At 42.4% G+C, this 12,803-nt stretch overlaps 1 protein-coding gene across 1 annotated transcript; it reads left to right on the forward strand.

The window, feature by feature from the left end:
• The first annotated feature begins 5,689 nt into the window (after positions 1-5,689).
• LOC125889693 (cilia- and flagella-associated protein 157-like) lies at positions 5,690-12,251 on the forward strand. Its single transcript, XM_049577736.1, has 9 exons — positions 5,690-6,087; positions 6,643-6,917; positions 7,505-7,664; positions 7,784-8,027; positions 8,220-8,320; positions 8,603-8,753; positions 8,866-9,002; positions 9,271-9,411; positions 12,022-12,251. Exons 1-9 carry the CDS (start codon positions 6,002-6,004, stop codon positions 12,083-12,085), a joined length of 1,359 nt encoding a protein of 452 aa, XP_049433693.1. The 5' UTR covers positions 5,690-6,001; the 3' UTR covers positions 12,086-12,251.
• The last annotated feature ends 552 nt before the right edge of the window (positions 12,252-12,803 follow it).

Consider the following 12,803-nt stretch of genomic DNA (forward strand, 5'->3'; position numbering starts at 1 on the left):
ACATTTTGGAGCGTCTCTGAATCACGGGGCGGATACACAAATTATTTTTCACTTTTGTTAGCATTGCGAAATAGGGCTGTTGACCCCACCTGAATAAATGCCATACATCTTAAAAATCCAGTGGAGTCTAGTGAAGTTCAGTGGTGAAAAACGCCAATGACTCTGGTACCAGTCATCTTCTTGGGTAGCCGACACATGTAGATGCTAAAGCTTTATAAGGAAAGTAGTCATTATGGAGGACAGAGGTTTCATGGGATACTGGTACAATTACAAACCACAGATTTTACAGAAAAACATTATCAGACTTCAGAGGAGCAGGCAATAACGCTTTAGACGGGCACAGCCATATTGTGACATCATTCTAAAAGTTCTGAACATATTTGCAGACATGTAATGGTTGCACTTGCAGATTTGCATATCCTACAAGACTGGACTATTGGCCTTGGTGAAGGTCTGCGTTCTCCATATGCCCATCTAGTTACCTCTGCAGAGAGTTTACAGAAAATCTGGCTAATTCTCTCAGCATCTCACCATCTCTTATTTTCATCAATAAATTCCATGTGCACATAAAAACTGTTATTTGTTTTACTACTTAAGTAAAGTGTGCGCCTGATATATCTTTGTCCTCTGTGCCATGGAGCTGCATCCTTGTTAAGAACACATCATTGAGCCACACGGTGTCACTGGGTGACATTTTCCTTCTTTGCCATGAACACACACACTGTAGATTATTTTGACTCAGTCGTACACACCGTCCTGCTGCCACAAACACTCACTAGAGGACCAAATGTGGATTAATCCGCTGCTGAAGACAGTCCCCACCAAAGTGACTTTTTCCTCCTGTTTGTCTGAACAACAGTGAAAAACTGTTTGAGGAATCCACTTAAAAAACTAAACTATATGTTTGTGTTGTGTTTTATGATTAACATCTTTGGGTTTGGAGCTGAAAGGCACAGAAAAGCAGAGAGATGGATTTACACATCGATTTTTCATGGTTTACAATAAAAAAAGAACACTAGCTTCATAAAGCACCCGCAGAGTAAGTGTTGGCATTGTTTGTTTCTGCAAACCAATGTTAAATTTGTAGCTTGCACATTTCGCGGATATGTCAAAACTTTGCTTGATTTTATTTTTCAATTTTAAATTTAATGTTTTGGAAACAATGTGTTTAATGTGTGGTTAGCTTGAGACACAAACATTATTTGGTTAGGGTTAGAAAAGATCAGGTTTTGGCTTAAAATAGCCAAAATTAGTAGCCACAAACATGGCTGGAAATTTTCAGAACTCCTGTTTTTGTAGCAACAAACACGTTTGGAAACGTTCTAAACTCTTGTGAAAAAATACTCGCTTTTGCTGCGACAAACACAGTTGGAAATGTCCCAAACTCTCATTACAAAAAGAGACAAATGCTTTTGTTGCTACTAACACAGTTGGAAATTGTATTGTCAAAAAATACTTTTATTGCTGCAAACACCAATGGAAATGTCCCAAACTCTCACTAAAATCACCCAGTTTTGTAGCAGCACATGGTTGGAAATCTCCTGAACTCTGTTTAAAAAAAACAAAACACTTTTGTTGGCCTGCAGCCTGGCCACCATTTCACCATGGTGTCACACCAGGCACCATCCCCTCCTCCAGCTGATTAGAAACTCAGCTCTGTCATAGGAATAGAGGTACAAATGTAACATGTCTGTGGTTTGCAGAAACGTACAGTGGCAACAGTTCATTGTGCTGACTGGACTGAATCCATCTGTAGTGGCTGATGTAACTTACAATGTCCCTGCATCAGGAAAAATAGACAAGATTTATGAAATATGTGTTAGCAGCCAGCGTGTGAGGAGGAGGAGCTGATGTGTGAAGCTGCTTGATGTGTTGAGTAATAATAAGTGAATGCCTGTTGTGCCTCTAAGTTTAATTACAGACTGTCCTTGACGACTGGGAAACAAACAGCTGACAGAATTTGCATTCAGACAGTTAATAGCATCATTTAAGGAGCTATTTTGAAGCATGCCTCTCCCCTCTGCAGCAGGTCGCCTTCTGTTCTCAGGATCTGTTGATGTGTTACTGCTTTAAACCACAAAACACACACACACACACACACACACACACACACACACACACACACACACACACACACACACACACACACACACTCCTGCTGCTGCTGCAGGGGTTTCAAGATGAAACTGAAGGTTTCGTGAGAGCATGAGGGCGCACTCAGAAATCTTTCAGATGGTGTAACAGTTGCAGTTTGCTCTGAAGGCAGCAACACGTTTGTAGATAAAAACACTTCAAATTAGTTTCCAGCTAAAATGCAACACAAACATAAATTAACGCACTTTGTTAATAAAGCTCAGAAGTTTTCCTGAGCAGCCGTGGGACGTGATACGAGACTGTCCTGTTTTGGAAAGTATGTGTTGCATCTGTGCTGCTAACGAGTAATTAGTGTGAGTTAATGGCAGCTGTGTTGCAGAGGCAGCTGTGTCATCATGGCTCTGTGATCACTGGGTGGCCGAAACATCCACAATGGTTTTCTTTTGTTTCCCGCCTTTTACTTTTATTGTCTGTTACTTTTTATAGCTTTACGTTCGTGGTGTCTGACGTGTATTTACATTCTCTCCACGTGTTGTGAGGTCAAGACAAGTTCAGATGACATGAATAATGAGGTCAGAAGTCCAATCACTTTCACAGACCCCACCCAGCAACCAAAATAAACTCTAAAACATTTATTTACACATTATTATCTCCCCGCTTGAAGTCTCCCTCGTACTGCAGGACTAAAACTCTGCTGGAGAGTCCTGAATCCTCTTTTTGCTGACTCATTCTCGTGAACCTGAGAGCAGCCAAATGTACATTTTTGGACTATATATGAAATTATGTTTTTTGTAGTGTAAAATCACCTGAACATAAGAATCATTGTGTTTCTGTTACCTCAGAATGAGCTGTTTATATCTACACAGGGAGCAGGTCCTCGTCCACAGAGATCGCCATGTTTCTACAGTAGCCCAGAATGGACAAAACAAACACTGGCTTTAGACGGAGACTCAGCTCCTGAACAATGAGCACTGAAGGAATTCTAACCAGGAGAAGTTTCAGCTGGTTGCAATCTGCAATCCTCACGGCTAGACGCCATTAAATCCCCCAAAATCTTAAATAATATGATTTATAAGTCAAACTAGAGAGGCACCAAACCCTCATTTGCTTTATGATTAAATTATTTTTGAAATGTTTGAAAAATAAGAACAAACTGCTAAAATCTTCCTGTGTTTTCTCCTGGTTCACATCATACCTCACCGACCATCAACAATTTGTGCAATTAAGGAACCACAAGTCTGGGTGTTCAGGTGTTTCACTGGGTGTCCCCCAGGGGTCAGTCTTGGGTCCACTTCTGTTCATCATCTACTATTCCCCCTGGGCACAATCCTCTGTCACCATGGGGTCCATTTTCACTGCTACGCCAACGACACACAGGTCTACATCTCCTCCAAACCCACCACTGCCATCCCTCCCACCTCCCACACCACCTGTCTTGAAGACATCCGGAGCAGGATGAGCAGGAACTTCCTGAAGCTAAACGGCAATAAAACAGAGGCCCTGCTCATTGGCTCCAAATCCACCCTCACCAAGTCACAACACAGCCCAGCTCCACCCATCATCATCGACGGATTCCCTGTACCCTTCTCCTCCCAAGTCAAGAGCCTCGGCGTCATTCTGGACAGCACCCTCTCATTTGCACCTCATATTCAAACATCACTCGGACTGCATTCTTCCACCTCCGCAACATCTCCAGACTCCGCCCATCACTGTCCCAATCCAGCACTGAAATCCTGGTTCACTCATTTGTCACATCCCACATCGACTACTGCAACGCCCTCCTCATCGGCCTCCCCACCAAACTCATCAACAGACAGCAAATCATTCAGAACTCGGCCGCCCGGATCACCACCTGCACCAAATCATCTGACCACATCACCCCTGCTCTCATCCAACTTCACTGGCTCCCTGTACAGTACCGCATCCACTACAAAGACCTCAAAAATGTATTATTATTATCATTATTATTATTATTATTAATATTTTGAATAAGACTTAGGGCCTGCTGGCTGCTCTGGATGATGTTATATTTTTCTTAATGATATAAATTGGATTATTTTGGATTGTTTTGCGCAGATTTTACTGTATTTTGCTTTCATGTTGTTGTTCATTTATGTTCTTTTGTTCCACACGTAAACACATGTTGTTGAGGTCATTTTAAACAAGCTTGAATAACGTGCAGAATAACTGATGTCATGGCAGCAGCACGAAGAGGAGGCCCATGTGGTTGTAAATTTGAAAATCTCAGGATTCCAGTTTCTGTTTTGGTTAAATGAAAATGTGTTTCTTTGTCTGTGTCGTGAGAGCTGAGTGTCTCGGCTCATCTGCCTCCTCCACCTCCACACCCTCACTTTCCACCACAAACTGCTCCGTCTTTCCTCTCGTGTCTCCTTCGGTCTAATCCTTCCCTGCTGATGAAACATATTCCTCTCACTTTTCGTGCAAAGGGCACATTATGCGTATTTTAACAGTATCTTCCTCCCAGGCTTGACTCTGTTGGGTGGATGCAGAGGAAAAAAAACAGCCAAGAAAAACAGATGGGAACACACAGACTGCTGAGGTACAGTACGCCGGCCTCAGGCTGAATACTTGTTGGAGGTGGAGGTGGAATCACGACACAGATGAGATGTCTCAGCTATGAAAATGACTTACTGTACCTGAAGGTGTCCTCACAAAGGTGCAAAGGTGCATGCTTGGGCCAGTGAGCTCAGGTTCAACTCAGGTCAGCTGTTTCACTTCCAGACGCTCTGACTATATAAAGATGTTGAAAGCTGATTAATATTTTTGCAACTCAATCACTAGAAAAAATGTTGGCAACGTATGTTTCTGCAAACTACAGATATGTTACACTCATATGTTATCGTGTAGCTGATACATGGCAACTTTATGTTTCAACAGCACTGTGGTTATCAGGTGGTTAGGTTTAGACGTGGTTAGGAAAAGATCATGTTTGGGCTTTAAATATCCAGGTTTTTTCTGGCACTACCCCGGCTGGAACAGCAGCAATAAATCCCTAAAAATCCACTGCTTTTCATGCCGCTATTCCCAGGGGACGTTTAGAGCCTGAAAAGCTGCTAGAAACACAGCCACAAGTCATGTTTGGTAATTAAACGGCTGCTGGAAGTGCAGTGACAGGTGACTTATAAACATTCATGTTTGGGGGCTTAAAAAAGAGCTGGAAATGCAGCTGCAGGTCATTAAAATACAGACATGTTTGAGGGGCTAAAAAGCAACTAGAAATGTAGCTACAAACATCCACGTGTGGAGCTATAAAGCTACTGGAAACGCAGCTATAGGTCATTAACAAGCACCAATATTTGGTGACTAAAAGGTCACTGGAAGTGCAGTGACAGGTTGCTTCAAAACACCAACGATTGGGGGATGAAAAGCCGCTAGAAATGCAGTTAGAGATAATTAAAAAACACCCCACATTTTGGGGCTAAAAAGCTGCTGGAAACGCAGCAATGACTCGCTTCACTGCAAGCAGTTTTGCCCGACAAACCATCCACCATCCCCTCCACCTCCTGATGACAGCCAGCTCTTAAACTACGTCACTTTAGAAACATTGATATGATCCGTTTGAAATGTACAAATGTATTTGCGGTTTGTATGAATTTACAATTCCAATATTTTCTTCTGCTGACTGAGTTGATTAATGATAATCATAAGTATGTCAAGTAGCACTCAGCCTGATTGTTAGACATGGGCAGTTTATTTTTGAAAAGTGTAGAACTTTCCTAAGTGGTTCCTAAAGGCAACGTTCCCTAGCAACTACATACACATTAGTTTCTCAGCTACTTAGATTATTCTGTGGACTTCCTTTGAAAAACACTCTGAAAGAAGGATTAAACGAGTGGAGAACAACAACGTTAAGTCAACAAATACACAGGAAAACAACATATTTATAATGATGGCGGATGAAAGTGATTCTGACGACAAAGAGATGTGGTTATATCTGACACAAATACAACATCTGGATAAGCAGTTGGAGAGGTAAGCCTGAGTTAGCTTAATGCTAACACACACTGCAGTGAATGTGTTGCTTTATTGTTTGAAAAACGACTAAAACAATGACAGACTATCAAAATAGTTGTCTGTTAATTAATCTGTAATATAACTCATCAGCTAAATGTTTCAGCTCTCAAACACAATCAAAGTATTTAAGTTGGACTCTTAAATTAATCTTTAGATGTACTTTAAAGCAACACAGTTTCCCCATTTGTTTGAGTCCCAGTTCTGTTGAAGGTCATTGCACTTTGTGTTCTGACTAAATTAATCACAAAAATATACAGAAAATTGTGGTACATGGAGGATCAGTGTCAAAGCATTTATTGTACTCATACCTCATTTAAGTTTTACTGACTTTGTACAACAACAAAATGAAACATTTCATGGATTTCTGAAGACTTCTGGTTCCAAGAATTATCACTGTAATTCACCTCACCATTATATACAGGTGTATTCATACACATACAGTTAGTGCAGTTATAATTTCATTTAAGTATTTACAGCAAAAGTCACAGTAGATTCTCACATGTAATCCTGCAGATGTCAGCTTCAGTGTGATGAGCTGAAGAAACAGAACAAGGACCTGGCCCTTCAGTACAGCATCCTGGAGAAGGACAAGACGGACATCACCGAGTACCTGCAGCACTGCGTGGCTGAACAGGAGAAGAAGGTGGAGGAGCTGACCGGGCGGCTGGAGCATCAGCAGCAGGCTGTCGAACAGGACCGAGAGGCGCTGAAGCTGCAGCACAGCCGGCAGCTGCAGGAGCTGCAGGACCAGATAGATGAGCTTTGCTCAGAGAGCAGCATGCAGGCAGGTGAGGCAGGAACAATGTTTCTTACACACTCTTTGCTTCATCTTCCACTCTCTTACAACTCACATGTAAGATCTGGACTGCAGTGACGGTACTTTGGGAAATAGAAACAACTAAGCATAGCACTGCTAGGACTGCTGACACTGATAATATAGGCCAGTCAGCAATGCTAAAGGGGGTTTGAGGGTCGCTGCCATGTTTCCACAGTAACGCTGTTAGGTCAGAGCGGCATTACTGGTGGTATCGGCCAAATGAGCGGTGCCACTGGTTAGTTTTCTAGGACCAGGTCCAGGTGGTTGCACAGTGCAGTAAACTGAAGAGTAGCAAAACTAACAAATACACCGATGTGTATAACCGGTCAAAAATGTAGCACCAATAAACTGTTGACATCCTTAGTCCTGATGCAGCGCTCGTTGGATCCAATTTTCTTTTTCAACCAAAGAAATGTCGTGATGACCAATCAGCCAACGGTGGAGCGGGTGGATTGAAAGGTGTTGCAAGTCTGACACTGCAAAGGTGTGACACTATGTGAAGCACACTGTGAGACGCATCTTCTCTCCTTGTTTACTCTCCTCTCCTTCCCTCAGCAGCAAAGTTTGAGGAGCAGCAGGAGCTGGAGGAGCAGCTGGAGCATCTGATGCAGCAGCAGCTCATCAGCGAGCGTCTGCAGAGGCAGGTGACCAGTGAGAAGGAGGAGCAAGATGCTGTCATCAACAGCCTGAGGAAAGCGGCATACTTGGAGAGGCTAAAGTAAAGTCCAGGGCAGAGTTAAAGTGACAGCGTTACATCACACTGATCTCCCTCTTTAATGTTTCATGTTTTTTAAATTGCACATCAACAAACACTAAATGTTTGTCCAGCACCTACAGGGTTGTGGAGGAGAGGAAGAGTACACAGGAGGATATCATTAAGACGAAGGTCTCAAACATTATCCAGGAGGAGAGGGCTCAGCACCGAGAGCTTCAGGAGAAGGTTCAGCTCCTTCTGGAAAAGAGCATGGATCTGTGGGAGGACAAGGACAAACTGTGCCAACAAGAGAAAGATCTCAACTCTAAGATTGACAAATTGAAGGATGTCGACACAGTCATCCAGGAGACACTCACCTACAAGACGGTGAGAGGACAGTCTACATCTACAGCAGTGAAAGGACACATGCACACTGATTATGGAACGATATCCTTTAATGACATTAAAATATAATCAGATGATATTTAGACAGAGAAAACATCAGTCAGGTTAGCAGCAGAACCTCCTTTACCATGTCCTCCTTTTTTAGAGTTTAAAAACAAAACCTTCCATCTTCAGGAGGCGAAGACGCTGACGGAGAAGTGTCAGCAGCTGGAGGTGGCGATCAAGAAGTGTAGCAGCACCCATCAGAGCAGGCTGGAAGAGAACGAGACTCTCAGGTTCACTCTCTTTCTACTGTCCATAGATTCAGATCCAAATTTATTGTCATGTAAGGTACATTTAAAGAACATTATACTCCTCAAGATTTAAAGAATTAAGTCTCATTTCAGGTTCTTTAGATCTCTGAATCCACTGCCTTGTTTTCATAGAAATCAACTGACAGAACAAACTAATGAAACATTTAAAAAATCCCATGCAGGGGCATCTGGCCTTGAACCAGACCTCTTGAGCTGCAGTCAGATGCTCGACCACTGACTCATAGTGTTACTGTGTGTGTTCAGACAGCGCCTGGCTTCAGCATCCGAGGAGTGTCGTCAGAAAACAGCCGAGGTCGATGAGCTGAGGGCCGAGATCCAGAGGAGGAGCAGCAGGAGGGAGCAGCTGGAGGGCATCCTGCAGGAAGCAGCCGTCACTCTTGGCCGCATGCTGACGGTAAAAACACACAGTCCTGACCCACAGTGTTAGCGATCACAGGACTAAATATTCTCTGGTATCATAAGTAAAAAGCTTATGCAGAAGTGATGTTGTTTTTTGTCGTCTGCAGAAAGAGGAAACGTCGGAGGCTCAGTGTAAGATCCTGCAGCAGATGCTGCACAGCGCCGAGCCGCAGGGACCAGACTCCGCCCCTGAGGAGAGCAGTCCAGGACAGACGCCACAGAGCTCTGACCCCGACCCAGCCAGGTACTGGAGTCAGTCTCCACTGGATCATGTCTGTTGGTTAGTTTCATGACTCGTGGCGACAGTGATGGGAACACAGCTGATTTCCTGTGTGTAAAAACCCAGAACTCCGTGAGTGGATCAGAGTCCCAACAGGACCACACTATTATTAGATATTCAAACAGCCATGCACCAAATACACAGCAACCTCAGATGCAACCTGCTGCAGCGCTCTTGAAAACTGACTCCATCACTGTGCTCATGTGTCCATCATCCTGTCTGTCCTCCACAGAGCAGAGACCCTGAACTTGGCCACAGATCCACTCTTCCTGATGGCCCGCTACAGACTGGGCGACTTTGGCTACATACCACCACCCATGATGAAACACAAGCCAGCAGCCAGACGGACAGGAGCTCAGCTGCGTCTCAGCAGGTCTGTGATGAAGCAGTTTGTCTGCAGGGGGCAGTGTCGAGTCAAATCAGTGTCCCAGTGTAAAAGTAGGGCTGGGCGATCAAACGATCTCAATTCGGGATCGCGATAAAATTTTGATCAATCTCAATTATCAGCATGGGACATTTTGAATCGATATGATATGGCAAAAGTAAGCGCAACAACAGCAAATCAGAGTCTGCCGCTACCGTATGCCATGCAGGCAGGATACGCCCACTTCTCATTGTAAGCGTGGCTACAGTTGTGACGGGAGGTAAACAGAGAGAGAAGTTGGAAAAAGGAGGAAAAATGAGTGACACTGAAGTCGAGGACGGCAAAAATAATGCAGAACGTGAAAGCGACATCACTATGTCATCCGAAACCGAAGATATTGTTGAAAAAAAGAGATAATGTGACGTCAGTTGTGTTAAAGTGGTTTGAATAACGTTACCTCAAAAGTGACGAGGAGCAGATGAAGCCGGTCTGCAGTTGGTACCAACCAGGTCGGGAAACACCACAAACCTTTTCAATCACCTGACACGGCACCATCCCAGTGACCACACAGAGAGTCTAACTATGCGGCCTCAAGTTGCCCCGACTCCACACGCACAGCCTAGCAAGACCCCTTCATCTGCTGTTAGCGTCGCTAGCGGCAGCTTAGCAAAACAACAGTCTATCCAGTCGTGTTTTGCAGCCATTACCCCATATGAGAAGCATTCAAAGCGGTAAGTTTATACACAATGTTTCAATAAGTTAAAGCTTTTATTTGACATTGCTTCTCGTTCTTTGAGTTTACATATGGCTAAAGGGGAAAAAAACAACCGTAAACGGCAGAATATTTGATTTTTTTTTTTTCACAATCGAATCCTGTGCCATCGAACAAAGCTTTGAAGCTTTGAATTTTTTGGGTCAGCCCTAAATCCCACATGTGAGGGGCTAGCCATAAGGTTGTTGTTTTCAGCAAGTTGGCCTTGAATAGCTGATGTTGAGCTGTAGAGCTGTGTTACTTGTTATGACCTAAGGTGTATTTTAATAAAGCTGCCTTTGGTTTAATTTACTCTTTCAAGCCTTATTCCTTCTCATCTTATCTGAGTTCTGCTGTATGTTTGTGCTCCATAGATTTAATTGCAAACTACAACTGTTTACTAAGTTAAAGATGCATTGCTGCTAACGACAGCCTGAAGTGGCGATGAGGTCTTAAGGTTTCTTTTTGGAAGGTCTTTAAAAAAGTTTTAAAAAGCTATTGGAATTAATCTCAGGATTCCTGCATATACCCTGTAAAAACATTTTGTTCTCAATATTGGAAAAGCATATTATTTAGTGTTTTATGTTATTAAACTTTTATTGTTAAGTTTCAATGAATCTCGTTTCTTCAAGCTCCAATCAGGATGCTCCCCGAGCTGGCAGAATCAGCAAAAACTACATATCGTGATAAAAATCGAGATCGATCAATATGAAAAAATATATCGTGATAACATTTTTTGCCATAACGCCCAGCCCTATGCAAAAGTGTGTTTTCAGTCTGCATCCAGAAACTACACTCATCCTCTGCCGGATCTGCTGTCATACAGATTTATTGTCCTCATACAGAAGGCATGCACACTGTATGATGGGTAAAAAAGCGGCCCTTCTCACAGTGGACGTGTTTCCAGTGTTTAGACTTCATACAGGAGGAGAGACAGATTCATGTCAGTGTGTGACGCTGAAAAAGGACCAACTCACCAACTTTAACGTCGCCTTTAGAAAATCTCTTGTTTCAGCTCAGATATTTCTTGATAGTTTGAGTGTGAAAGGTGTCGACTCTCAGAATTTTATATCGTCACTTGGCTCAAGAGACAGCAGACAAAATTAGACCAAAAAAAGACAACTTTTTTCTTGTGAATAAAATGGAGCATTTAGAGCCGGAAGTTTTTCCCAGGAGTTTGTGGAAATGGAAACCAGAACTGAATGGAGACTTAATGCAGAAGTGATGTCTGAATAAACAAGTGTTTGCTAACAATAAGTGGGAAGACTGCACATATAATAATTCCAGGGAAAGATGCCTTTAATATCATCTATAACACTACCCAGGATGGATCTATACACATCATACAACTACAAATCATATAGATCTATTTGGAGCCTGGAACAAATGTGTCTGTTTTGCAGTGATGAAGAGGAATCAGTCTGGGTCATTTAATGTGATGGTGTGCCAGTGTTGCCTCATTTTGGGAGAAAGTCCAAAGATGGATAATGATCTGCAATAATAAATATATAGTCAACTTACAAACACTGAAACGTCTGGGTGCAGACTATTTACTGGAGTTTACCAGCCTGTCGCTCATGTGGCATTTGAAGATAATTACAAGCACAGCTGTTCTTGACTTTCAATATCCGATAATCCACCACTAACATTTTCATCACGTCTCGTCTCATCAATGAATATTAAACATATCTTAATGTTTATTATCAAGATCTATTTTTCGTTGTCTCGTTGTCGTCATGTAAAAAAGGTTGCGGACAAAAATTGTCATCAAAGTTTTCCTCAACAAAATGAGCACTGTTTAATATTTTCTTGTGTAGTTTTGTTGGACGATCTCTTCGGTAGTTACTGTTGCTCTGCTCGTCCATCAGGAAGCTCTGCAGTCAGAGGACATCCAGCTGTGATCCAGACGCCTCCACCTCTGCAGACTGCTGAAGTCCAGTCAACAGGAAGTTCGACACATGTTTTTCATCCCACTGCTCCACTTCAAAATAAACATTTTAGTCTTGAAGACAACAGTAGACAACAGCATGGCCGAAACATGTTGGTGATTTTAATGTTCATCATGAACTTGACATTTAATAAAGGCCTTAAAAAACTTTTGCACCAGAGAAGAGTTGCCTTGGATTTTGTTTTTTTCAAAACATTTTAGTCACTTTGATCCTGCCTTGGTTCTCCTGCTGATCTGTTTGTGTAGACTTGTGGATAATTGCTGTTCTGAGCATTTACAGAAAAGTCACATTTATAACTTTTAGGATTATTCAGTTTCCAGTTCATCAATGAACGTTTCAGTTTGTAAGGTATCAGAAATAATAAAGGATGGCCATCACAACTTCCAAGAGCCCAGTTGCACCTGCTCAATGGTCTTATTTTGTCCAAACAGCCCAAAACATTTCATTTAAAGGAAAATGTCACATCTGAGACAGAATATTAATAAATTACATAACAATTATTGGATGCCAAAACAGTTGTAGAATCATTTTATTTAATTTTAAACTATAAGTTTAAACTATCTGATGTATTACATGCATTTTAAAAGTCTTTGTCTGTTTGATCACTGGCAGACAGATCAGGGGCACACCAAACAAATAAAACTGATAAATTCCACAGTGTTTACAGGAAGTTGAGCCAAGCCGAGGTCAAAGGTCAGACT

Source organism: Epinephelus fuscoguttatus, linkage group LG6, assembly GCF_011397635.1.
Source record: "Epinephelus fuscoguttatus linkage group LG6, E.fuscoguttatus.final_Chr_v1".
Classification (NCBI taxonomy): domain Eukaryota; kingdom Metazoa; phylum Chordata; class Actinopteri; order Perciformes; family Serranidae; genus Epinephelus; species Epinephelus fuscoguttatus.

Coding starts and splice junctions, on each gene's coding strand:
- LOC125889693 (XM_049577736.1), top strand. CDS start 6,002: ATGATGGCGGATGAAAGTGATTCTGACGACAAAGAGATGTGGTTATAT. Junction 6,918..7,504: donor AGAGAGCAGCATGCAGGCAG/GTGAGGCAGGAA, acceptor TTCCCTCAGCAG/CAAAGTTTGAGGAGCAGCAG. Junction 8,321..8,602: donor GAAGAGAACGAGACTCTCAG/GTTCACTCTCTT, acceptor GTGTGTGTTCAG/ACAGCGCCTGGCTTCAGCAT.